This window comes from Haematobia irritans, chromosome 1 (genome assembly GCF_050003625.1).
Source record: "Haematobia irritans isolate KBUSLIRL chromosome 1, ASM5000362v1, whole genome shotgun sequence".
NCBI lineage: Eukaryota > Metazoa > Arthropoda > Insecta > Diptera > Muscidae > Haematobia > Haematobia irritans.
In genome coordinates this window covers 87,641,135-87,669,001 of record NC_134397.1, presented here as the reverse complement: position 1 = coordinate 87,669,001, position 27,867 = coordinate 87,641,135, and the positions used below count along the sequence as shown (strand labels likewise).

General features: G+C 35.1%; 2 protein-coding genes across 4 annotated transcripts in view; one reads left to right on the top strand and one right to left on the bottom strand.

The window, feature by feature from the left end:
* Positions 1–27,867, bottom strand: part of l(3)80Fj (lethal (3) 80Fj) — a 71,184-nt gene that overhangs the window by 32,467 nt on the left and 10,850 nt on the right. The gene's annotated exons all lie outside the window — the stretch shown is intronic.
* LOC142221373 (E3 SUMO-protein ligase ZBED1-like) lies at positions 14,276–16,498 on the top strand. 2 transcript variants are annotated; one of them, XM_075291087.1, is made up of 3 exons: positions 14,276–14,532; positions 14,598–16,135; positions 16,287–16,498. In XM_075291087.1, the coding sequence occupies exons 1-3, from the start codon at positions 14,505–14,507 to the stop codon at positions 16,476–16,478; spliced, it is 1,758 nt and encodes a 585-aa protein (XP_075147202.1). In that variant the 5' UTR covers positions 14,276–14,504; the 3' UTR covers positions 16,479–16,498. The 2 variants fall into 2 exon arrangements, with proteins under 2 accessions (XP_075147202.1, XP_075147203.1); XM_075291088.1 differs by having other exon boundaries at positions 14,598–16,230.

The window sequence follows — 27,867 nt, the reverse complement described above, 5'->3', positions numbered from 1 at the left end:
AGTTAAAATAATTACGGACCAGAAAAAAATAATTAAGGATGTAAAAAAATAAATTCAACTTCTTTAGAGTAAAAAACAAGTAAGGTCTAAAGTCTAAAGTCGGGCGGGACCGACTATATTATACCCTTCACCAATATGTATACTAGAGGTGTGCACGTGACACGAAATTGTCGTGACTCACGAACATTTTCGTGATTCGTGCGTGAGTCGTGAGTCACGCTCATGACAACAGCGTGAGTGTGCGTGAGCGTGATTAACAAACCAAAATGTCGTGCGTGAGCGTGAGTCACGAAAATAATATCTTTGTGAGTGTACGTGAGTAAAGAATTACACTCACGAAAATATTCCTGCTCTCCAACATAAAACGCTTAACCCTCTAATGCCCCAATTTTTTGCCAGCTGATTAAATTTTCAATGTTAAAGACACAAAAGCATGAAAACTAAACAAGAAAAATGTATACGGTAAAATTCAGTATATGCTGCAAAGCCTCTTGAACAGTTTAAACTAAGTTTTCTTTTTATTTTACCCATTTTTGTTGTCTTAAGGTGGGTTTTACTAAAAGTTTCCATATTAAATGAAGCCCGCCTAAAGGCGGGATTGGGCATTAGAGGGTTAAGAGTTAAATTCAATTACAATTTTAGTGACACCTGGGATGTTAAGAGTTTAATAACACTCCCGATTTTAATAATGCTCATGTTTTCAGACACTTCGGTAAGGTAAATTAATCATAAAATTATTCGTGAGTCACGACATTTTTCGTGAGTCACGATATTTTTCGTGAGTCACGGTATTTTTCGTGAGTCACGACGTTTTCGTGCGTGAGTACAAATTTTCTTTTCGTGAGTATGCGTGAGCGTGAGTCCTACCAAAAAATATCGTGCGTGAGTGTGCGTATGATTTTTCAGTCGTGAGTGTGCGTGAGCGTGAGTAAACTATTACTCACGTGCACACCTCTAATGTATACCAAGATATTTGATACCATTTTAGCACCTTCAAATTTGTTAGGAGCTATATAAAGGTTTTTTTTCCCCATATACAAATATTTATGAACCGATTTTTTAAACTTTCACAAAATTTTTTTTTTTTTTTTTTTTTTTTTTTTTTTTTAATTCTGTTTATTTGCAATCTATTTTTCTACAAAACATTAAGCAAATTTTTTGTTACATATCTTAAACTGAATTGTTTAGGCTCCATTGAACCTAACAATATATTCTTTAAAATATCTAATATTTACATGACATTGATAGTTAAGCTTTACTTAAATAAAAGGGATGGTCCGCGGTTCGATTCTCCGTCCAGGAGAAAGGTAAAAAAAATTTTAAAAATTTATAAAATCGTATAATTTCTTCTACATTGTTGGTATTACAGGAAAAGGTGTTAAGACCTAAAAATCCTCGTGGATGTGAGAAAGATGTGAGGGACAATGCAATTAGCAAGAAAATAATGTTTTTTTTTGTTGAGCTAGTCTTTATGAAATTGTTTTTACATCCTGGAAAAGAATAAACGTTTATCACAAAGTATATACTTTTCTTCCAAATACACTTCCTTACAGCGAAAAGCAAATGAGAAACGAACTTTGTTTGTCTAAAATTTCGTTTGGGAGGAAAGAATTATTTTTTTGCGTGTATTTTGCAAAGTATACATACGTACACAGAATTAAAAATTTAATAAAATATTTAATATTTCAATTATTTCTAGAAGTTGAAATAGTTGGCAATGTCAAAAGACTTTCTTGACATACTGTACATATCCATGTTAGAATTCGGAATTTTGGAAAAAAATTGTTCCGTGCCCCAAAAACTTCGAATTTTCGTGTTTTTTTTTATTCGTTTCAGTTGCATTTTGCACACTTGACTATACTACTAATTAGACTCCTCGTGCAAAATTTCAAGCTAATTTAAGTAAAACTTTGAAAAAAAACTTTTGGGCATAACTGTGATGCCTAATATGAAAGTACTTCTTATTTGGAACTGACAAAAGGAAAAGCGCTACAGAGGAAATGGTTTTGTGCTAAGGCTGTCAAGTATGGAGGGGGCCACGTCATGGTCTGGGGATGATTTTAGTCTTATGGGCTAGTTACCTGGATCGAATTAATGGCATAAAAAATGGAGGAAAAGCGCTACAGAGGAAATAGTTTTGTGCTAAGGCTGTCAAGCATGGAGGGAGCCACGTCATGGTCTGGGGATGATTTTAGGGTTAAGGGCTAACAGATTGGCTGATAAGTCCCCGGTCTGACACATAGATGGCGTCGCTAGTATTATATGCATATTATTTTTATATAGTACCAACCTTCAAATGACTCGTGTCAAAATTTGACGTCTGTAAGTCAATTAGTTTGTGAGATAGAGCGTCTTTTGTGAAGCAACTTTTGTTATGCTGAAAAAAATTGAAAAAAAGGAATTTCGTGTTTTGAAGCTCTGTGCAAAATGGGTGCCGCGCGAGCTCACATTTGACCAAAAACAACAACGTGTTGATGATTCTGAGCGGTGTTTGCAGCTGTTAACTCGTAATACACCCGAGTTTTTCCGTCGATATGTAACAATGGATGAAACATGGCTCCATCACTACACTCCTGAGTTCAATCAACAGTCGGCTGAGTGGACAGCGACCGGTGAAACGTCTCCGAAGCGTGGAAAGACTCAAAAGTCCGCTGGCAAAGTAATGGCCTCTGTTTTTTGGGATGCGCATGGAATAATTTTTATCGATTATCTTGAGAAGGGAAACGCATCAACAGTGACTATTATATGGCGTTATTGGAGCGTTTGAAGGTCGAAATCGCGGCAAAATGGCCCCATATGAAGACCAAGACAACGCTCCGTGCCACAAGTCATTAAGAACGATGGCAAAAATTCATGAATTGGGCTTCGAATTGCTTCCCCACCCACCGTATTCACCAGACCTGGCCCCAGCGACCTTTTCTTGTTCTCAGACCTCAAAAGGATGCTCGCAGGGAAAAATTTGGCTGCAATGAAGAGGTGATCGTCGAAACTGAGGCCTATTTTGAGCCAAAACCGAAGGAGTACTACCAAAATGGTATCAAAAAATTGGAAGGTCGTTATAATCGTTGTATCGCTCTTGAAGGGAACTACGTTGAATAATAAAAACGAATTTTGAAAATGTGTTTTTCTTTGTTAGACCGGGGACTTATCAGGCAACCTGTTAGTTCCCTGGATAAAATTAATGGCATAATGAATATTTGGGAGTACAAAAGCATTCTCGAAGATGTTATGTAACCATATGGCGATTGGGAGATGTCGTTTCAACAGGATAACGACAAAAACAAACGAAAACCACACTAAACAGTTTATAAAAACGTGGATTCCGCATTACAATATTAATGTTATGTAGTGGCCTCTCCAATCACCGCATTTTAATCCGATTGAAATTTTTTGGCCAATTGTGGATAAAAATATTTATCAGAATAATGTAAGAAATTGTGACTATTTTTTCATGCGGCTGCAGAGTGCATGGAATATATTAAATATATTACAAGACGCAATTGAACATTTAATAAAGTCCATGTCCAAATGATGCATAGCTGCTACTGAAAATAAAGGATTCGGAAACAAATTAAAAATATTAAGCCTTAGAATACAAGATGTAATTGTTTTGTCTTATCGATTTAGGAACTGTGCATCTATTTAGCTTCATAAAATATTAATTAAATTGATTCAATTTTTTTGATATATTAGGCAGATTGTACAAAATACAAATAATTTAAAAAATCGGAATATTGTAACACTCCGTTTTTTTCTTATAGCGAAATATTGAAATTTTTATGGTAGTTGCAAATGTTTTGTCCGATACTGTACATATAGATACATATATGGGGGTAATTAGATAATTTCCTGGTGCCTTTTTAACTTTTAGATTCTTTGTTTCATTTCTAACTTCTGCTTTCGAAAACTTTTTGATTGGCAAGTCAAGTTGGTGTGGTTCAGCGAGATAATCTTGGATATATGCTGGGGTATCTTCAGATGAGTTTGGAGTAAAAAAGAGTTTTTTGATACGCTGCAAAAGTCTGTATTGTCAGCTTTTTTAATTGGATGATTTATTTTTTTAAGCTCTAAATTTTTGAATCAAACTAAAAAGGATTAAAAATAGTTATAGAAAGTGATTGAAATATACTATAGCGATTACAAATAGTTTCGTTTTTAGTTAAAAAATTAATTGAATTTGGCAATCAACATCTATTAAAAATTTAATTGAATCAATTAATTGAAATTTGCTAATGAAATCAATTATTTTTTTATTTAGTACTTTTTGATGCTCAATTAAAACTGTGATTGATACTATCATTTTCGTAATTGAAGACATTTCAATTAAAAAAATTAATTTTGTGATTGAATCTGAAAAAAATTTTTTGTGTGTACTCTGCAGTGTTGAGTTCCATGAATTCCATGCAGGTTGTTCCTCTGCTATATAGTTTGATTCAAGAGTTAAAAAGACTGGAGAATGATCAGAAGACAGTTCACAGTATGTTACGCATTTGTATAATCCAGATGGTATGCCTTTGATACACAAAAATCGATAAGATCTGGAGTCTTTAGAGTATCCGTCAGCCAATAAATTGACATGTTTGGTTTTAAGTGTAACTATTTCATTGCACAATAAAGTTGTCTCCCTTTTGGTGTGATAAGACGTGAACCCCAAGATGTATGCTTCGCACTATAGTCTCCACAAACAAGAAAAAATATAATATATTTGCTGGACTGTATATTGACGATAATACTAATCTTCCATAATAATAGTTGTTGATTGTATTTTTCGGAACAGAAATGAATTCCTTGATAATGTTTAATCTTTTTATACCCTCCACCTCGCTAGTATATGTACCAAATTTCAACCTGATCGGATGAATTTTGCTCCTTCAAGATGCTCCGGAGGTCAAATCTGTGGATCGGTTTATATGGGGGGCACCAAATTTCAGCCGGTCCGGTGTTGACATATGGTCTCTAACAACCATGCACAAATTGGTCCACATCGTTTCATAATTATATATATCCCCCCATATAAACCGATCCACAGATTTGATCTCCGGAGCATCTTGAAGGAGCAAAATTCATCCGATCAGGTTGAAATTTGGTACATTTCACCATGCCAAAATTGGTCCGTATCGATCTATATTATATATGCCCCCCAGATAAACCGATCCCCAATCACAGAAAAATCACGATTGCCACTCGAGCCAAAAATAATCTACCAAAATTTTATTGCCATAGAAAATTTTTTCAAAATTTTATATTTATATCTAGATTGCCACTCGAGCCAAAAATAATCTACCAAAATTTTATTGCCATAGAAAATTTTGTCAAAATTTTATTGCATCTTGAAGGAGCAAAATTCATCCGATCAGGTTGAAATTTGGTACATTTCACCATGCCAAAATTGGTCCGTATCGATCTATATTATATATGCCCCCCAGATAAACCGATCCCCAATCACAGAAAAATCACGATTGCCACTCGAGCCAAAAATAATCTACCAAAATTTTATTGCCATAGAAAATTTTGTCAAAATTTTATTGCCATAGAAAATTTTTTCAAAATTTTATATTTATATCTAGATTGCCACTCGAGCCAAAAATAATCTACCAAAATTTTATTGCCATAGAAAATTTTGTCAAAATTTTATTGCCATAGAAAATTTTTTCAAAATTTTATATTTCTGTAGAAAATTTTGTCGAAATTTTATTTCTACAGAAAATTTTGTCAACATTTTATTTCATTAGGAAATTTTGACAAAAATGTATTTCTATAGAAAATTTTGTCAAAATTTAATTTGTATAAAAGACTTTGTCAGAATTTTATTTCTGTAGAAAATTTTTCAAAATGTTATTTCTATAGAAAATTTATGAAGCACCTCATAGTTGGAGAGGAATATTTTGCAAAATCTTCCAAAACATCAAGAATTCTACCAATCTACCAAACTGTAAAAAATCTGCCATTTTTGGTAGACTCGTGTTCACAATTGTATATAGCCCCCATATAAAGCGACCCCCCATATTTCAATTCTGGCTCTATAATTACAGCACAAAAGTTCATATCGGTTCGTAATTATTTCTTCCCTATATATACCGGTCAAGAACTGAATATATACATACTCTTTTGTCTAATATGCATATATCCCGCATGGACTAACTTGCAATTTAGAAGATGATGTTAAGAAGTTTTAAGATGCCTTGCCATCGGCCGCAACCCAAGTAATTCAATTGTGGGTGACTGTCTTTGGTAGAAGTTTCTACGCAATCCATTGTGGAGGGTATGTAAGATTCGGCTCGGCCGAACTTACGGCCGTATATACTTGTTATTAATTAGTGCTCCCGAGCCACCTCTGGCTCTCCCACTAGGATGCATTACGTGATGAAGCCCGTAATCGGATATGGTGAAATAAGTTTCAGAAATTAGATTCCTTTACTTCCAGTGCATGTTGGGATAAGCCATTGTCATTTCAGAACTCTATACGTAGAATCCTAATCTGTCTGAGTAAGAATAAGTTTTTTTTGTGATGTCCAAGAGAAGAAAAATCACGATTGCCACTCGAGCCAAAAATAATCTACCAAAATTTTATTGCCATAGAAAATTTTTTCAAAATTTTATATTTATATCTAGATTGCCACTCGAGCCAAAAATAATCTACCAAAATTTTATTGCCATAGAAAATTTTGTCAAAATTTTATTGCATCTTGAAGGAGCAAAATTCATCCGATCAGGTTGAAATTTGGTACATTTCACCATGCCAAAATTGGTCCGTATCGATCTATATTATATATGCCCCCCAGATAAACCGATCCCCAATCACAGAAAAATCACGATTGCCACTCGAGCCAAAAATAATCTACCAAAATTTTATTGCCATAGAAAATTTTGTCAAAATTTTATTGCCATAGAAAATTTTTTCAAAATTTTATATTTATATCTAGATTGCCACTCGAGCCAAAAATAATCTACCAAAATTTTATTGCCATAGAAAATTTTGTCAAAATTTTATTGCCATAGAAAATTTTTTCAAAATTTTATATTTCTGTAGAAAATTTTGTCGAAATTTTATTTCTACAGAAAATTTTGTCAACATTTTATTTCATTAGGAAATTTTGACAAAAATGTATTTCCATAGAAAATTTTGTCAAAATTTAATTTGTATAAAAGACTTTGTCAGAATTTTATTTCTGTAGAAAATTTTTCAAAATGTTATTTCTATAGAAAATTTATGAAGCACCTCATAGTTGGAGAGGAATATTTTGCAAAATCTTCCAAAACATCAAGAATTCTACCAATCTACCAAACTGTAAAAAATCTGCCATTTTTGGTAGACTCGTGTTCACAATTGTATATAGCCCCCATATAAAGCGACCCCCATATTTCAATTCTGGCTCTATAATTACAGCACAAAAGTTCATATCGGTTCGTAATTATTTCTTCCCTATATATACCGGTCAAGAACTGAATATATACATACTCTTTTGTCTAATATGCATATATCCCGCATGGACTAACTTGCAATTTAGAAGATGATGTTAAGAAGTTTTAAGATGCCTTGCCATCGGCCGCAACCCAAGTAATTCAATTGTGGGTGACTGTCTTTGGTAGAAGTTTCTACGCAATCCATTGTGGAGGGTATGTAAGATTCGGCTCGGCCGAACTTACGGCCGTATATACTTGTTATTAATTAGTGCTCCCGAGCCACCTCTGGCTCTCCCACTAGGATGCATTACGTGATGAAGCCCGTAATCGGATATGGTGAAATAAGTTTCAGAAATTAGATTCCTTTACTTCCAGTGCATGTTGGGATAAGCCATTGTCATTTCAGAACTCTATACGTAGAATCCTAATCTGTCTGAGTAAGAATAAGTTTTTTTTGTGATGTCCAAGAGAAGACTCGTCATTTGCTGCATCAAGATATTACGATATAGCCCCCCTAGCTGAAAATTTATAGGCTGAACTTATAGGTTCAATTAATGTTTTATTTCATAAAACAATTAATTTATAATAAAGCAACTAAAAGTAGTTCCACACTTTTCCCAGCAAAAAAATTGGGAGTTGTTCTAAAGGCACAACTTTAAAAGCACTTCCAAAAATGTCCTCACAAAGAAGTTAATTATTTTAACTACACAGGAAGTTTTTTTACTTCATTTTTTCATATTTTAATGCGTAATTTTTTGTTTTCTTAAAAAAAAAAAGTAAGAATAAATAAAATGGTACAAATTATTCAAATTTTGCCACAAAAATGCTAAATTCATTATAGAAATTTTTATAGAATTTTTGCAAATATTCGAGGGAAAACGTTTCAAACAAGCGTTATAATGCATTAAAAATCATAAAAAATATAAAAATTAATTATTTGGGAAAATATAACAAAATTTTTTAATTCACATTCAAAACACTGAATTTGGATCACAACTTAAGAAGTGATGCAAATTCATTGCAACGGCTGTTGAAACGGTGGACATTCGTTCTATGACAATTTCATATTACATTCATCGCTTCTCCGCCAATTTTGCACCACTTCCGGTCCCAAAAAGAACATTTTCACTTCTTTTTGGCTATGCTTTTTTGCAGCATTATTAAGATATTAATTTATGAAAGAATAGTATCAATTACTATTTTTTTAAATTAAATTGACTAAACCAGACTAAACAAAATAATAAAGGAGCTTTAGTTATACAACTAAATCAAAAGTTCAACCACAGATTTATTTTATAAATATCAGATTTCAAACATTGCCATCGGCAACTTCTACCACAACCAAAATAATTCGATTGTGCATGAAAGTCTTTAGCGGAACTTTGTACGGTTGTATATACTTGTTTAATTTTTAGAAAAATGAAAAATCGTAAATAGGTTTTCAAATTCTGGGGGGCTAAATTTTTAGAAAAATGTAAAATTGTAAATAGGTTTTCAAATTCTGGGGGGCTAAATTTGTTCAGAGGCCTTCCTACGCTTATGATTTTACCTCATTTGCCCAATTCCTTCGCCAGCATGATTTTGATTCGTGATTGCCTACACGTTTTATACATGGTTTTCAGCTGGTGATCTGCGAAGTGGGTAATGTTTTCTATAGATTTATCTATAGATTGTTCACCCTTTATAATTTGTCGGATGATTTCCATTACAACGCACATTTTACCTCATTTGCCCAATTCCTTCGCGAGCATGATTTTGATTCGTGATTACCTACACATTTTATACATATGGTTTTCTTTTGCAGTATGTCTTGGTATGTCCGTATTTTGAAAGTTGAAAAACTGTGGTATTATTTTCTTTGGTCGAGGTGGTTCAGAAGTAACTATAAATAATAAATTTCTATCTCAAAAAGAGAAAGTGGTTCCTTGTTACGAAAATATTTTATATTCCAATTATGACTCACTTCGTGGCCTTTAATCAACAGTTCGTTTTTAAGTAGTTCGGTATCTGTTCATGAATGCGTATTTCGGAGCATAACCTTGAAACCGCGTTTATGTTTTGGTCGGTAGATAAGAAATTCGGTGCCTTTTTTGTCCAATTCTTCCGTTTTATAAGTTTCATGTTCTTTTGAAATGATTTTAACTTGGTCGTTGCGAAGGGTTCTGAGTTCAAACTGTTGCGGAACATACTGATTTAAAAGCTCTATTAAGGGTTGAATATTAGCAACTTTATCTATAAAGATTGGTGGAGGTTTTGTAATTTGTTGAGGTGTAATTGATTGTTCTTCATTTTCTTCGCCGCAAACCGATTTTCAGATTCAGAGGGATTCTTACTTAGCAAATATGTTGTATCTGAGTTAGCGTGCTTTTTGTTGCCATTTGATGTACTTTAGCTTTATCTGGATCGTTTGCCCTGCTTGACGACTTGCCATACGTTGCTTTGGTTTTCTGGCTTTTCGGGTTTGGACGACTCGGTTTGAATTTCAAAGCGACCGACTTCCTGTTGAAGGTCTTCCTCGTAGGTTTCATAAGTCTGATTATTTTGTTGATTCTTTAGTAATTTAAATTCTTTTTGTAGCTGTAAACAGAGGATTCCATATTTCTGATTTTTTTCTATGAGTTCAGCATTTGCTTTCTATAGTTGTTGGAGTTTGTTGATTCTAAGAAACCAAATGCTATTTCGAAGTGTGTTGTTGATATTAGCATTCCATTAAGAAAGTAAGTATATTTTATTTGAGACTCATTATTTTCGATTACATTGTACTTGTGGACTTATCGATAAGTTATGGTAAACTTAAGCGGACCTTAGACGGTCGGATAAACAACGACAGAGGTTCGCCTATTTGTTGTGTGTTCGTTCAAGTTTTACCCTCACACTGCACGAACAATTATGATAACAACATGAAGAAATAAGAAGAAGCATAAACACAAACAATGAAGATGGACGAAAAGTTAGGTTTAAAGCCATTTTTTCAGTAAAAATGGAAGAAACAATAAAAATTGAATTACCGATTCCTCATTAATTTCATTGCAGAAATGCTTGTTTTAATTATGAAAATAAATTTGTTTTTGCTAATGTTTGGCGAACATCCCCTTACACGTGAAGATTTGTGGCTCCCAACCGAAAAAAATCAAAGTTGTTTTGATTTTATGCCAACACGTCCCCGCAACACGCGAACATGGCCTTATACTAGCGGATTTGTCGCCGCAACGTGTTGTGTCATAGGGTTTATCCGACCGTATAAGGTGCCCTTTAGAACTACATTTGTCCTGTTCTAATACACTATTTGTATTGTAATATAGCAACTTGCTTCATAGTAAATATATCGACTGTGCATATGCACATTGTATGAAGGAAAATAAGGCTTGCTCTAGACCTTTACCGCTTTTTACAGAAGTATTTCAGCGTTAATAATATAAAATATAAATAATCTATAACTACAAAACAATTAAAATGAGGTACCAATTTGGGTGTTAGCTACGAATGCTAATCCTGTAACGTTTAGAGAAAAGGTAGGTAATTTTACATTAATATCACAGGTAAAATCGAATATGCCTACACATAATGTAGGTACGTTTGTGTTAAAAGGTAATTAAATTTTCCATTTTGTACAGATATTAAGCACCGCCAATGCAATAAGATGACAATCGTGGAAACGCATCTTTGAAATACGTCATTGCCGACCCCCAATATCAAGTAGTACGTTTTGAAGCAACGCTGTTGTTCGACGAGTGTTAGACACGACCAGCTGATACTGACAGAATAGGTAAACAAAATTCAGCAGCTCAAACGGTTAGTTGTCTCCAGCGTACGAAAACAAACAAAACAAAACGTTTCCAATTGTTTCGTTTCGTACAATCCACATATCCAAAAAACGAAACGAAACCCCAAGATAACGGAATTTGCCTTTCGTTTTGTATTGTTTTTGTTCGTGAGTGGAAACCAAACCTAAACTGAAAAGTACTGCGGTGCTTAGTAAAATATAGATAACAAAACAGTACATATTGAATGCAAACGTTTCGAAAACGTTTCATTAAGTCGTTACAAGAAACTTGAATGTTATTTATTTTTGTCTTGCATTATTTATTCAAGTTATTCTTGGAACAATGTTATGTTGGTAAATAAGATTTTTTTAACATTTTTATCATCGTTTCGCTCAGCAAATGTTTACAAACGTTTTATTCTCATTTCGTTACCGACCGAAACAACTTGGCGCAGCAAATCCGAAGAGCATAAAAGCACTCGTTCCGTTTCGTCTCTTTTGCTTCTGAAATGTTTGTGGTTTTGTTTTTGTCTGCGTACAAAACGATTGACGAAAATTGAAAACTTTCTGACTTTAAATGATACGTACCTCAATCGTTTCGGTTGTTTTCGTACACTGGCTGTCTCTATCCTTCCAGTGAAACTGTTTTTCTACTTTAAGATTTTGCAAATCTTGAGTTTATTTAAATATAAAGTAACACTAACTCGGCCTAACAAGCAATTCACTCGTAATTGGAGCTGGGAACAAATATAATTTTTATATTTCCGGGGGAGTTGCCACTAACACAACATACACTGTGAGTAGCTCCGAAATAACAGCTTCAATGAGATCTGATTTGTTGGTGTAATTGCGGTTCCTAATCCGATCTACTATTTCCCACAGATTTTCTATGGGGTTTAAATCCGGCGATTGGACAGGCCATTTCAAAACTTTATTCGACAATAGCCACTCGGTAACAACCTTGGAGGTGTGTTTTGGTTCATTGTCATGCTGGAACCCCCACACTAACGATATGTTTTCTTCAGCAAATAGAAACATGATATCATTGCGGATTTGTTTATAGCCAATTTCAGTAAGGATATTTTCAATAATGACATGAATTGGGCCCATTCCTCGGCCAGAAAAATAACACCACACCATTATGTTACCACCGCCAAACTTAAAAGTTTTGTTAGTGTATTTGGGGTCCAATCTTCCCCTCTTGGTCGTCACACAAAAGTTCTTCCATCAGAACCTCTTATGTTATATTTGGACTCATCGGAAAAACGAACAGTATACCATTTCTCTCTAATCCAATTTATGTGCTCTTTAGCAAAATTTATCCAGGCGAGTCAATTTTTCTCAGAGGATTGTTTGTTTGCTGGCCTGATTCATTAGCTCGTCGACCTACAGTCCAGATTGAGACTATTAATGACCTCTTTTTATTTTTTTATCCTTCGCCATTTTTCAGTCATTCGGAGGGCTCTTTGTATAATATCTATTATTGTGGATGGGACTGCTACAGGCACATCATCTGCGTATGCCATCACTTTTATTCTTTCTTTTTCAAGGGAAACCAGAAGGTTGTTTATAGCAACATTCCAAAGAAGAGGTGTTAGAACTCCTCCTTGGGGAGTGCCTTTGTTCACATACCCTTGTATGCTTGCTTGTCCTAGTGTGGCTGAATTACGTATCTTTGTTAAGTTAGGTTAGGTTAAACTGACAGCCCGATTAAGTTTCAGGCTCACTAAATGTACCTAATTCATTCCCCTCGTTGCAGTCGGGTCTACGGCCCGGGGCGGAAACAGGGTTTTCAACCCTGTCCAAGGACTGCAAACCCCCATTTGGTGTATGCTCATGTCCCGAAAAACTCGAAAATACCAACTCCAAAGGGCTACAACAACAACCTAGGACAGGGTTTTCAACCCTGTCCAAGGACTGCAAACCCCCATTTGGAGTATGCTCATGCCCCGAAAAACTCGAAAATACCAACTCTAAAGGGCTACAACAACCTATTACATATGGGCACTTCTAGTTTTAACCACTGAACCTTCTCGATTAGTTTCTTCTCTTAAACCAACCAGATTGTTCCAAAAACATTCGGAGACTGCTTAAGTTAACGTTTTCCAGTTCCGCTAGTAATCTAAAGCAATATGCCCCTAAAATTCGCCTAACACAAAATGTAGGACACTCACACAAGAGGTGTTTAACTGATTCCTTTTCCTCCGCATCATGACAGCTCATACAGTAGTCATTATACTTCGCGCCAATAGTTTTTGCAAAATCGCCTATCAGGCAGCGACCCGTTATAGCAGATATCAGGAGTGAAATCTGACGTCTTGAGAACACTAGCATATCTAGTGTGCGGTTTAAGTTTAAATGGGGCCATAACATATTTGCTTGGGGTCGTTACAACCCTTGCAGTTCTTCCATCGAACATTCGCCATTATAACAGCATTCTCACGCAGTATAACATTGGATGTAGACAGAGGCTACCAACAGATTCTAGTTCCCCTGGAATACGTAATGTAGTTCCTAGCCTTGCTAACTCATCCGATTCGCAGTTTCCCGGTATGTTCCTAAGTACAGGCACCCATATTAGGTGAATATTGTACTGCACAGCCATCTCGTTGTGAGATTTGCGGCAGTCGATGACCGTTTTTGATTTAAGGAGCACAGAATACAAGGATTTTTTTGAAGGTTGACTGTCTGAGTATATATTGATGTCAACATTTGTTGGAACATTACTTCTCAGCCAATTCGTCAGCTCTCTTAATGCTAATATTTCAGCCTGAAAAACAATACAGTCATTAGGTAATCTTTTCGCTATTTTCGAAGTTCCAGGTCTTTAGAATATACTCCGAAACCCACTTGTCCATCCAATTTGAAGCCATCAGTGTAGAAATCTATATGACATTTATTCCCTATGGTGTGTGTGCACCACGCCTCACTGTTCGGAATTAGATTTTCAAACTTTTTGTCGAAAAGTGGTTTCGTGCCACTACGTTTGGCACGTCTGGCATTATTTTGAGGACCGAACTGTGACCGCACCTTTTTCCGGTTTTAGTCCCCACTTTTTTCCTATTGCATTTTTACACGAGTACAAAGCTACCGTTGCTTTTCTAGAGCTGCAAAACTATCGATAGCACTATCGATAGTATCGATAGTTTTATTTTTTAAGTTCCTATCGATTGTTATTTTCCGATAGCGATACTATCGGATAAACCCGCATCACTAACAAAACACCGGTGACGCCGCAAATTCATAAAAGCAAAAAAGCAAACGTACTGCAATATTTTAATTATTCGCCAAGATTAAAGAGGAAAAAAAGTTTCTTATAAAGTTGACGGTCCTGCAAATGGAGCAATATCTTCAAAAATCGAATGGTAAGTAACTAATTTCTTTTCTTGTATTGTATTTATTGTATAAATTTATTTTTTACTTGCAACAGATACCAGGGGAGAAAACATCGAAAATAGCGACTCCAGCGCGTCAGATAATGAGCGCGTTGTAAAGAGGAGATCCCGGAAGGGAACTTCGGAAGTGTGGGAATATTTCGAAAAAATGAGAGACAAAAAACATGCCAAATGTCGCTCCTGTGGAAAAGTATATAAGACCAGTGGCAACACATCCAATCTTTTTGACCACCTCAAACGCAGTCATCCTACATATCGTACCATGCCAAAACAGTTAACTCGAATTGACACGTTTTTTAAAAAGGCGGGCACATACGATTCTAATTCAGAACGGAAAAATGCTCTTGACAATGCTTTAATGACAATGATTGCAATCGACATGCAGCCGTTTAGTATTGTGGAGGATCAAGGTTTTCGTGAGCTAATAAAATGTCTTGATCCTCGATATAGCCTACCTTCTAGAACGACTTTGCAAAAAGTAATGATGGTAGATAAATACAATAATATTAAAACAAGTTTGCAACAAATTCTGAACGATGTTGAACAATGTGCAATTACTATGGATTGCTGGACCTCTCGTGCAAATGAAGGTTATCTTACTGTTACATGTCACTTTATATCAAAAAATTTCGATCTGCGCACTGCAGTTTTATCAACAAAAAAGCTGCTTGTTGCTACCAACCACACTGCAGAAAATATTTCAAACTCTTTAAGTGCAGTATTACAAGAGTGGAAATTAATGGACAAAGTTGTGTCAATTGTAACAGACAATGATAGTAGCATGATAAAAGCATGCGAGTTGTTACAAAAGAGAAATCTACCATGCTTTGCGCACACAGTGAACCTTGTAGTACAAGACTGCTTATCGCAGGACTATATTAAACCTATTCTTGCAAAATGTAAAAAGATAGTGACGTATTTCAAAAGTAGTACGATATCGTATGAAAAATTTAAAGCAGATCAAGATAAAGATAAGCCATACAGTTTAATACAGGGAGTTCCCACACGTTGGAACAGTGCTTTGAAGATGGTCGAAAGAATTTTATTGACAAATAGTTCAATATCTAAAACACTGTTGGCTACGCCAAAGGCTCCACCACCTCTTACGGCGGATGATATCGAAATATTGCAGGATCTCAAAGAATTGCTCTCGCCATTTGACAACGCCACGGTCCAGACATCGTCAAGCTCTAATGTAACTATTTCGTTAATTATTCCTCTAATTTGCGGTATTTTTCAAAATCTTAATGAAAACAGAAATAAAATGAAAACTTCAGAGGGAACTAAAGCTTGTGAATTTTTAACTCAGCGAGTGCAAAAACGATTATTTCCCTACGAGGAACGCACAGTGGCGAGATTGGGAACATTATTGGACCCCAGGTTTAAAAAAGAAGGTTTCCGATGTATTAGTAATGCAGATAAGGGGACTCACTTTTTACAAAATGAAATAAGTGTCATGGTAAAGACAAATAGCAATGAAACGGAAACTGCAGAACCGTCAACATCAAAAAATATGTCACCTGAATCACAGCAACCGCTACTGACATTTGTCCAGAATAAAATTGCAAACAAAGTAAGAACAAGTCATGTTGATGCTATCATATCTGTTAGACAGTATATGGAAAATGAAAATATACCAATAGCAAATGATCCACTGAAATATTGGAAGTGAGTATCACATTTTTTTGCATTCATTCATTTATTAAATGACATTTATTTTACAGAATCATGGTACTGGAATGTCGGCAATAAAATCTTGTGCCTTAAAGTATTTTTGCATACCAGCGACATCCACAGAGTCGGAGAGGATGTTCAGCAAAGCTGGATCGATAGTTTCCGATCGAAGAACATCTTTAAAACCAAAAAATGTAAACATGTTACTTTTTATTAACAAAAATTATTGGGTCACCCAATAATAATATATTTTTATATAATTTTTCTCTTCGAATATGTATATACATCACCACATACACCCTGATCTCATGGAACATTAGTCATTAGCAATTGAAGTTGAGTTTTTGTTTTTGTTTGTTTTTGTTTCATTGGTTTTAAATAAATTAAACTAAATTAAACATGTGTTTTATGCCCACAATAAAAAATCAATTATTTTGTTTAATTATAAACATTAAAAATTGGATATAATCAACTATTCCCAATAAAAACAAGCATTGGAGAAATGGTTATATTCAATACACTTTCAAACATTTTTTCAAATAATTAGATTAAAATTCGATTACGCTCAACAGTAGAATTCAACATGTTAGCAACAATTTCTCAACATATTAGCAACAACTTTTCAAACTAAATTTCATTTTAGTTCTTCAAATCTTTTGGAAATTTTTTTTTAAAGCAAGCAATTTGCAAACCCATTTGAAATAATGTTGAAGATGGAATTCACTATCAAATTGATATGGTATTACCTATGAAAAATGCTCATCCTTGTGTTTGTTGGGTTGCAATATATCCGATAGTATCGATAGTATCGATAGTTTTTTTTAAAACTATCGAAAACATCGAATGGAAGGGCTATCGATAGTTTTGCAGCTCTATGCTTTTCTCGCCCTTTCTTTATTATTAAGCGTAGAGTTCAGCTTCCTGCCACCGCTTGCCACCACTTTTATCCTTTCCGTATGCCACCACTTTTATCCTTTCCGTATGCCACCACTTTTATCCTTTCTTTTTCTAGGGAAACCAGAAGGTTGTTTATAGCAACATTCCAAAGAAGAGGTGATAGAACTCCTCCTTGGGGAGTGCCTCTGTTCACATACCTTTGTATGTTTGCTTGTCCTAGTGTGGCTGAAATACGTCTCTTTATTAGAAGTTCGTCTAACAGCCTAAGTAAACGTGGATCAACATTCAGAGTTGCCAGTCCATTTAATATAGAGCTGCCCCTTCGATGTCTAGAAACGCCACGATTGTGTATTCATTGACAGACAGTGAGCTTTCAATAAAGCTGACTAGTTCATGCAATGCGGTCTCAGAGCATTCCATGACTAGAGCAAACTTGAATCGACGCTAGTTCTAAGATTAATATATATCATCCTCTCCAGAGTAGTATGAATGATGACAAGCTGATTGGTCGGTAGTAGGAATGAGGATAAGCTGATTGGTCTCGCACTCGAGTGAGAGGCTTTTCCCGATTTAGGTATGAAAACGACTTTTGTTTTCCTCCACTTTCCTGGAATACAGTGTTGCATATTTAGCTGTTTCCCGCTAGATTTGATTTTTTTTGAAGTCGTTTAGCGGGAAAAAATGCATTTAGCCTTTTTTCTAGCCTTTTTATGACCGTTTTTGCTGCTTTTAGCTTTTTTTCTGGCCTTTTTCATGACCGTTTTAGCTGTTTTTAGCTTTTGTCGACATGTTTCTATTGAAACATGGATAAAACGGCGTTTTAATCTAAGCATTGCTGCCACATATTTCAAAGCTCAATTGAAATATTAATAATGATTCCCGCCATTATGCGGGGAATTTTTGCAGCAAATACACCTTGCTGTAAAGTTTCTTCCTCATATTCGTAAAAGTTAACGTAAACTTTAAATCTACTATTACCATACAAATTCCTTAGATAATCTGTCAGTAAATTATTAGGAATATTAGCATTTGACTCGTTTATGTGTCCTTTGTATGTTATTATAATATTCTCAAGTTATTATGTTATTACTAAGTTCAAATAGTAGATGTGAATTGCTTTGCACACTGAAAAAATATTGTCGTGAAGCCAAAGATTTCATGTCCTTAAAATACGAACGCGAATGTTGCTTATAATAGCATTTGTGAATTTCTCTTATATAAACTGTTTTCCTTGTCCAAAAGTCGACAAAGTCTTTTTGTCAGCGTCCTTATAGTAAAAATGAGTATCTTTACATGAAAGAAAATTTTATTAGGCTAGGGTCAATTCTGTAAGGCTAGGGTCAATTCTTAAAATTAATGAAATAGTCTTTAAATTTGTGGAGTTTTTGTATCTTTACCACAAACCAAAAACGCGTTCAAAATAGAAGATGTTTTTCAACACTTTATTTTAAAGGCGTATTTTACTTGATACATAGAATAATTTCTACTTGAAGTCGAGTCTGAATTTGGAAAATTAAATTGTCGTTAGCACGTCTTTAAAGCACTTTGATAGCTCATGAAGGAAAAAACTAGTAAATTCAAATTCGACGCGGAATCAATACCAAAATCATTAGTGTACAAAATCAGTGTATGCAAGAAAAATTAAGGAAATAAAGTTTTGAATGTGGTATTATTACATTTACGAAAATTGGACAACAATAGGTTTGTTTGAATAATTTTCCAATAAAAATTATTCAGTATAAACTTGCAGTCTGACAGAAGTAAAATTAAAATGAATACAATTAAATTAATATGCATTTTAAGTGAAATAAAGCTTTTAAGTTTGTTAAATTTCAATGAAAAATTTTAATTTTGATACAAAAAAAATTAGCAAAATTAACAAAAAACCAGCATTATCGGACAAAAATGTATTTTGCTTTATTCTTCAAACTGAATTGAAAAAATTTGTTTCGAGTTTAAGGTTTTTGCTAATTAAGATACTAAATAAAAAACAAAAGTTAGCATTTTGGTTATTTTTATAGAGTTTACAGCCTTTTAAAGTTGAAATTGACAATTATGTATCGACATGTGCTCGCCACTGTATATAGTTTTGTAATACAAATTATATTTACAAGTGCCCTGCGATGAATGATATCATATATGCAATTTCATGGGTTTTAGCCGATATGAACTGTCATTGCATATGTGCAATATCATGCCTTCATTCCATTTTTGTTACTACTAGGACACTTAGCGACTAATATGAACATAAAGACGAATATTTTGATGATGATGGAGATTTAAACACGGAGTTAAATCGAGTTCGTAGAAGATGCACAAGATGTAAGAGAAGATTCGAGTTGATCCTTAGCCTACGTCGTTAGGGAATCGTATAACATACAAGCTGCTGGGTTGTAATTGTTACACGTATATTCATCGTATAGATAGGTTAGATGGGTTCAAATTTTTGCTGCGGTGATATATGCCTTGTCAATAATGTTGGCCACAATTTTAGGTGTTTCAAAGCTCCTCAAAGTGGTTCACATTATGGTGAAATACCGTTTGAACTCGACTATAGAGCTTAATATGGAATCGAACTGCACTCAGTGATAAACAGAAGTTCTCCACTGTGGTATCATAATTGCCTAAAAAGTCTATGCGAAAATGAAGTTATGGGTGTAACGATCCCCCTTCTTGGTCTGATCTCCTCTGACTTTGGCTACCTAATGGCCCCGGCCATGCTCAGTCTTGGGGCGGTTCTTAGTCAGAGAAGATATTTTTGGATACATTATCATAAACTCAAAGTGTACAATAGGTAGCCTGTTAATATAGTGTTCGTGTAGATAAATTAATAGAATGACAGTACTATTTTGGTATTAAATCCACTTTTCCCAGGGTGTTATATGGCATACATCTTACCTCTGATTAGGCTAACCTTTCCTTTCGCGAATCCCAAACAAAATTTAGAATTTCATATTAAATTTCATTTAATACAACGAAAGTAAGTGTCGTAGATTAAACATATGAAAGGATAACAAATGAGAGGTCTTATAGCTGATTGAGTATAATGGCATGTAAAATGATAATTTTTTTGTATGGATATATATAAAATATTAGTAAACTATATGTTTTGACTAAAAGGTATAATAATATGTATAACAACGAAATAGCGAGCTAATTCCATATGTATGAGAATGTCAAATACGGTTGACTTACCATTTAAAATCCATCGGGGCTTTATAATTTTAGGATCGAATTAACTCGCTCGAAGTGTACGTTCAGTGGAGGTAAATTAGTTGTGAACAATAAAATGTATTATTCCAGATACAATTATCAATCTTGCATTTACAGCGATATAGTTCACGAGATAATTCAGAGACACTTTTATTTGTCGGAAGATTAAATATTGTTGATTTGGTATTTAAGAGGACGATATGTAGTATGAACCAAATGATCTTTGATCTTCCTTTTCCAGGTTTATTATTGGGATTCTTGAAATTCACCCACGTAACGGCAATTTACAATTTTTCTAAATTGTTGTCCTCTACGGCTAAGGGCTGCTTGACTATCCGCAAAATTAAGATTTGTGCCTGCCGCAGGCCCAACTGGTCGATATTCGTATGTATATATTTTTGGAGTTCTATATTTTTTTATTATGTATTTTTGTATTTTTCCAATTAATTTTCAGTTATAATTTTTTTCTATTTTTTTTTCCGACATAAAAATTTTATGACTCTTTCTCTCCCTCTTTTTTCAATCTCCTCAATTTTTTTTCTTTTGACACATTTAAAATTTTTTTTTCAAAAATGTTGTATTTCATTTCAACAGCTCCTGTAATTTTGAATTTTTTTCAAGTAGAACTTTTCGTCGCCACAATCCTTCTTACATGAGACGCCGCGATACAAAACCTAACCTAGGTAAAAAAGATAGTCCAGGATTCTGTGTATCATATAGGCTGATATATACGAAAACCAGGTTTCAGATTGTGGTACGTTCTAACTTCTTTTTTCCATAACAAGTGACATAAACAGAGTTCCAAGGTATCTTTTTCGTCAAAATACGACTGCATACATAATCATCTCCTGCTCTTACTCGGCACAGATGTGCCCCCAACTCTAAGTGCCCGGTAATGATTCGTACGACGTTTCCATCCATCATCCTCTTCCCTTTAAGTAGTTTTCCAGTCTTTTTCTTGTTTGGGTCACCCCTAGAAGTTCCGTCGCCCTTCCGATCGTTGTTCTGTTATGTTACATGATTATGAACACGTCTATTGTTTACCATCACCAGTCACGTACCATCTCTGATATTACTATGAGTTACCCACAATTAGTGATTACTTTTATAATAGATCATAGTTACGAATAAGTATCACTAGTACAATATATGTACAGTGAGTCAAAAAAGTTTACGTACACCGCACTGGTCGAATATTCATATATGTATTTGTATTTGTTTACAAAAGTAAGTTAAATTCATGTTTATTAAATAACATAAGGAACTTTTTAGGAAACACTAAATTAAATTATTAAACAAAAAATTGGCTTTAAAGATAAGAAAATGAGCAAAAATAAAAAAAATCATTAATTTATGTCAAAAAAGTTTAGGTACTTTAAATAAAAATGTATTCAAATTTGAAAAAGTGTAGGTTTATCTTATTTAATATTTTGTAGGACCTCCCCCTGCATCAATTACAGCTTTTAAACGACACATGCTTCTTACTAAAACTTTTGTATCACTTTCCGAAATTTTATTCCACTCGATTCTTAAGGCAGTTTTCAGTGATTCTTTCGATGTTATATTGTGTTTCCGTATTCTCTTTCCCAAAAAATCACATATATGCTCGATTGCATTCAAGTCTGGAGATTGCGGTGGGGTATGGAGTTGCTTACAATTGTACAAAAGCCATTCTTTAACTAAATAAGAGGTGTGCTTGGGATCATTGTCTTGTTGAAACAAAAACTTATTTTCTTCAAGACCCAATTTCACCGCACTTTCTTTCAAATTTTCTTTTAAAATATTAAGGTAAGCATGCTTGTCCCTCGTAGTTTCAATAAATACCATTTTCCCGATACCAGTTGTGGCCATGCAACCCCATTCCACGATGTTACCACCACTAGGTCGCAATCAGGCTTTTCTCTCTCATTTCTTCATTTGGTTTTCTCCAGACTTTGCTTGCCCTATCCGGTCCAAATATATTAAATTTTGATTCATCACTGAATATCACTGTATCCCAAAATGAATCCGGCTTTTGTAAATATTCCTTCGCGAAATTTAATCTCTTCTTTTTATTGATTCTTGATATTAGAGGTTTTCGTCGTGGTGTTCGCCCATTATAGCCAGCTCTATATAGCACATTTCGAATTGTTTGGGGATGGACTTGTTTATTTGTGCTTTGCAAAAGTTCTTCTTGAATTTTTGGTGCTGATTTTTTGGGGTCAAGCTTGATGGAATTCACAATTTGGCGCTCTTCACGCTGTGAGAGTTTTTTTGGGCGCCCAGATCTTGGTTTTGATAGCAAAGTTCAATTGTTCACATATGAATTTATTACCGTTTGCACAGAAGAATGCGATTTTCCTACAATTTCACCAATTTTACGCAACGATTTGTTTTCTAAATAGAGTTTGATTATAACTTTTCGCAGTTCTACTGGAATTTCGCGACCACGACCCATATTTCATATATATAGGCGACGCTTGCAAGAAAACTAAACGATATGATCAAGAAAATGTTCTTAGCTTGACATATATATAACCAGATGTAAGCAAAATATGTGATTACCGTTATAGCGGTAAAATATATTCAGAGAGATTAGTTTACTTTAATAGCGTACATAAAGTTTTTTGACCTGATTTTTACTCTTTCTTCACTATTTTGTAAACACTGAATTAGGATTTGCGAATTTATATGGAAGGAAATATCTAGAACAAACATAAACAAAGAGATATTGAGAGTAACATGTTGGCTGATAAGTCCCCGGTTTGACACTAGTATTAAATGCATATTATTTTTATATAGGACCAACCTTCAAATGATTCGTGTCAAAATTTGACGTCAATTAGTTTGTGAGAGCAACTTTTGTTATTGTGAAGAAAATGGAAAAAATTTCATTTCGAATTTCGTGTTTTGATAAAATACTGTTTTCTGAAGGGAAAAATGCGGTGGAAGCAAAAAGTTGGCTTGATAATGAGTTTCCGGACTCTGCCCCAAGGAAATCAATAATAATTGATTGGTATGCAAAATTCAAGCGAGGTGAAATGAGCACGGAGGACGGTGAACGCAGTGGACGCCCGAAAGAGGTGGTTACCGACGAAAACATCAAAAAAATCCACAAAATAGTTTTGAATGACCGTAAAATGAAGTTGATCGAGATAACAAAGGCCTTAAACATATCAAAGGAACGTGTTGGTCATATCATTCATCAATATTTGGATATGCGGAAGCTCTGTGCAAAATGGGTGCCGCGCGAACTCACATTTGACCAAAAACAACAACGTGTTGATGATTCTGAGCGGTGTTTGCAGCTGTTAACTCGTAATACACCCGAGTTTTTCCGTCGATATGTAACAATGGATGAAACATGGCTCCATCACTACACTCCTGAGTTCGATCAACAGTCGGCTGAGTGGACAGCGACCGGTGAACCGTCTCCGAAGCGTGGAAAGACTCAAAAGTCCGCTGGCAAAGTAATGGCCTCTGTTTTTTGGAATGCGCATGGAATAATTTTTATCGATTATCTTGAGAAGGAAAAAACCATCAACAGTGACTATTATATGGCGTTATTGTAGCGTTTGAAGGTCGAAATCGCGGCAAAATGGCCCCATATGAAGAAGAAAAAAGTGTTGTTCGACCAAGACAATGCACCGTGCCACAAGTCAGTAAGAACGATGGCAAAAATTCATGAATTGGGCTTCGAATTGCTTCCCCACCCACTATATTCTCCAGATCTGGCCCCCAGCGAATTTTTCTTGTTCTCAGACCTCAAAAGGGATGCTCGCAGGGAAAAAATTTGGCTGCGATGAAGAGGTAATCGCCGAAACTAAGGCCTATTTTGAGGCAAAACCGTAAGAGTACTACCAAAATGGTATCAAAAAATTGGAAGGTCGTTATAATCGTGGTATCGCTCTTGAAGGGGACTATGTTGAATAATAAAAACGAATTTTGACAAAAAATGTGTTTTTCTTTGTTAGACCGGGGACTTATCACCCAACCTGTTAAAAACTGTTACTTTTTGTTAAAGTAAGTCAGAATAAAACAAATATTTGAATTTTTGGAGGTGTACGTAAACTTCTTTGATTCACTGTATATATTTTTAAGCTTCACAATAAAGTACACACTTGTAGAGTTAAAATCGTCTCGTCTTCTCTTTTACTAAATACAACATGGTGTCAGAAGTGTGTGAAGTCTAATTAAAAAAAAAAACTCTTTACAAATGAAATATTTTGAAAGGCGAATTAAAAGACGTAAAGACAAAAATGAGGGTGAAATTAAGTCTGCAAATTTTGCATCATCCTTGCCAAAGTTGTTTGTGTCATCCAATTTGGACAACAACAATGTAGCTGATTGGAAAAAAATGGTGGCAGCAGTTTGAAATATGTTAGAAAAGGAACCAGACAAAAGAAGTCATAATGTTCAATGGGTGGCAGATGACTTGAAATTTTTACTTCCTTTAATTTGAACATGGAAAATGCAACAGTGTCTGCAGTCAAAGCTAAATTCGATGCCTATTTTGAGCCAAGAAAAAACCTCACAATGTTTTCTCAAGAAGACAAAAATCCAATGAAAGTTTGAATGATTTTGTCACCGATCTGGAAAATCTAAGTACAAATTGTGAATTTGGAGATTTTCGACAGCCTTTGGTTAGAGATATTTTCATAGCCAACATGAATTCTAATACGTCTCATATACGTCAGCGTCTTTTATAAGAAACAGATCCGCCACTGCAAAAAACCATCGAAATTGCAAAAACCGTTATAATGGCACAGCAAAATGCAGAAACCATCATGAAAGGAGAAAGCGCAAAAGCAGTGACTGAGAATGTAATGCAAATCAATCGTCAAGGCAAATACCGTGAAAGAAGTCAAAGCAGAATCAACAAGGACGTTAGCAGTGATTCTCAGCAGCAGCAGTATCATCATAAAAAGCAGCATTATTAGCAGAAGCAGCAAAGTCAAAGTACGATGTCGTCAAACAATAACTTCTGTGGAAGATGCGGTCAGAAGCATAGATTTAGATGTCCGGCAGCAAATGCAGAGTATGTAATTCATTTGGTCATTATGCACGAATTTGTTTTAAGAACAGAAATGTAAGACAATTAGAGTCAGAGGTTAGTACATATAATAATTGTAATCAAGAAAATTTGTTCATTAGAAATCTGACTTAAACCGAACCCTTTTCTAAGGAGTCATGGCAAATAATAGTCAATGTAAATAATGTTGATATAAACTGCATACAAGACACAGGTGCATATACTAATGTAATGTCTTTAGAAACCTACAAAAAAATTAAATATAAAAAAGAATTGTGTCGTGCAAAATGCTATGCAAAATGCATTAATAACAAATCGGAGGAAATTTATTTTATTATTATAACATAAAATGTCCCAACTGTAGGATTGCCAACTAGCATCAAAATAGGAATCTTGAAAAGAGTTTTTTTTTGACAGAAAATTGTTATCAAGATATCCTAATTTAGCGATGTTTTTAAAGGTCTTGGATGTCTTCCACCTGTGTGCACTTTTTTTGTCAGAAGATGTTGTTCCATGTATTGATCCGCAGAAAAAGTCCCTTTTGCGTTTCTGGATTATCTGAAATAAGGATTGAATAGAATGGAAAGCATGCAAGTCATAGAGAAGGTCACCGCACCGGTGAAGATATCAGGTGATTTAAGAATCTGTCTTGATTCAAGAAATTTAAACAAATATATCATGATAGAACATTATCCATTACAAAATATAGATGGCATTAGGTCGAGATTGAAGGGAGCGTATTACTTTTCTCATTTGGATGCATATTCTGGGATTTGGTCTAAAACTTGAAAGTTCAAACTTTTGTAATTTTCAAACACCTTTTGGAAGATATAAATATCTAAGGCTACCTTTTGGAATTAACGCAGCAACCGAAATATTTTATAGAGTAATAAAACCGAATAGTTCTTCTGAAATATTTCATAATGCACACACGGAGGAAAATCGAAACGATTCAAGTCAGAATGATGTAAGCCAAGAAGTTGTCGATCAGAATACACCATTATTGAACATGATCTGGTAGAGTTGTTAGGACACCAAGACAATACATGGATTAAATCAATCAATTTTCCAATGAGTATTAATATTGTATTTTGAATTCATTAAATCTTATTTTTTAATTAAATCTTAAGGAAAGGGATGTTACATGATTATGAACACGTCTATTGTATACCATCACCAGTCACGTACCATCTCTGATATTACTATGAGTTACCCATAATTAGTGATTAATTTTATAATAGATCATAGTTACGAATACGTATCACTAGTACAATATATCTATGTATTATTAAGCTTCACAATAATGTACACACTTGTAGAGTTAACATCGTATCGTCTTCTCTTTTAGTAAATACAACATGTTCCATGTTGTTGTTGTTGTTGTAACAGTTTTTAATGTAGTTTCATCCATTTTGTACTATGCTTGTGTAGTTCAGCTGGTAGCCAGATCAAGGAACTCTGCGACAAGGTCCAGAGTGATCTGGTAGTGAGACGGGTAGGCTTAGCTGGGCAAGCAAAAAGGTGACGAGTGTCATGTGGCCCTTGATTACATATGGGACACACGTCAGCTACGCTGCTATCAATCACTGATAAGTATGAATTGAGGCGGCTGCACTTGCCTGATCTTAGTTGGGCCAAAACTACCCTTGTCTACCGTGGGAGGTCTCTCTCCTCCGGTGCAATGGGCGGCGGTCGCACTCCGAGAACAGGATTAACCTTGTAGCTTCTCACCGCTTCAGCTACAGTATCCTCATGAATCCTGTTCAGACCTGTCTGGTATGCAGCCTGATCTTTTGTAACGCTGGATCTCTGGCTCTAGAAGGTGAAGATCAACCCTTACATTCCTGGGTGGAGGTTGTCTATCCACAAGAAGGTGATTCGGATGACAATTTCGATGGCAACCCAAGAGGTACTGCTTTGACAACATGTAGTTGTGTCGACGCACTGGGATGATCTTGGTCTCCGCATAAAGGTGATCCAGGGGTGTACTGCGGAGACATCCTGTTGTGGTTCTAAGGGCAGCGTTCTGACAGGTCTGTATGTTATTCCACTGCGTATCGCTCGTTTGAGGTGTCCACACTGGCGCTGCATAGTTTACCACTGACCGGCCAATTGCCTTATATGTAGTTAACAAGGTTTCTTTGTCCGTACCCCAAGCGCTGCCGGCAAGCGACTTGAGGACCTTGTTTCTACCGCGGAGATTATCACAAATTACAGTGGCATGGGCGGACGACTTATAAAGGCTGTCGAATGTGACCCCGAGAATCTTGGGGTAATTTGTTGTCGGAATTGTTTCGCCGTCCATGTAGTGAATAGTGTGGCTGAGGATTTGGTGGGAGACATCCTCAAATTTCTTGCAGTGAAATAACTGGTAAGATCAGCGAGGTAGACATTTAATCGATCGCAAATGTCATCAACAATGGGCCCGGATGCCATGATTGTGCAATCATCCGCATAAGACACAATCTCGACGCCGTCAGGAGGGGGTGAAATCGAGGACAGGTAGAGGT

What these genes read in the sequence shown, in the direction of transcription:
- LOC142221373 (XM_075291087.1), top strand. Translation starts at nt 14,505, where the DNA reads ATGGAGCAATATCTTCAAAAATCGAATG. An exon ending in ATATCTTCAAAAATCGAATG is followed by an intron (nt 14,533 to 14,597) that starts GTAAGTAACTAA and finishes TACTTGCAACAG; the next exon opens with ATACCAGGGGAGAAAACATC. An exon ending in AGAATAAAATTGCAAACAAA is followed by an intron (nt 16,136 to 16,286) that starts GTAAGAACAAGT and finishes TTTATTTTACAG; the next exon opens with AATCATGGTACTGGAATGTC.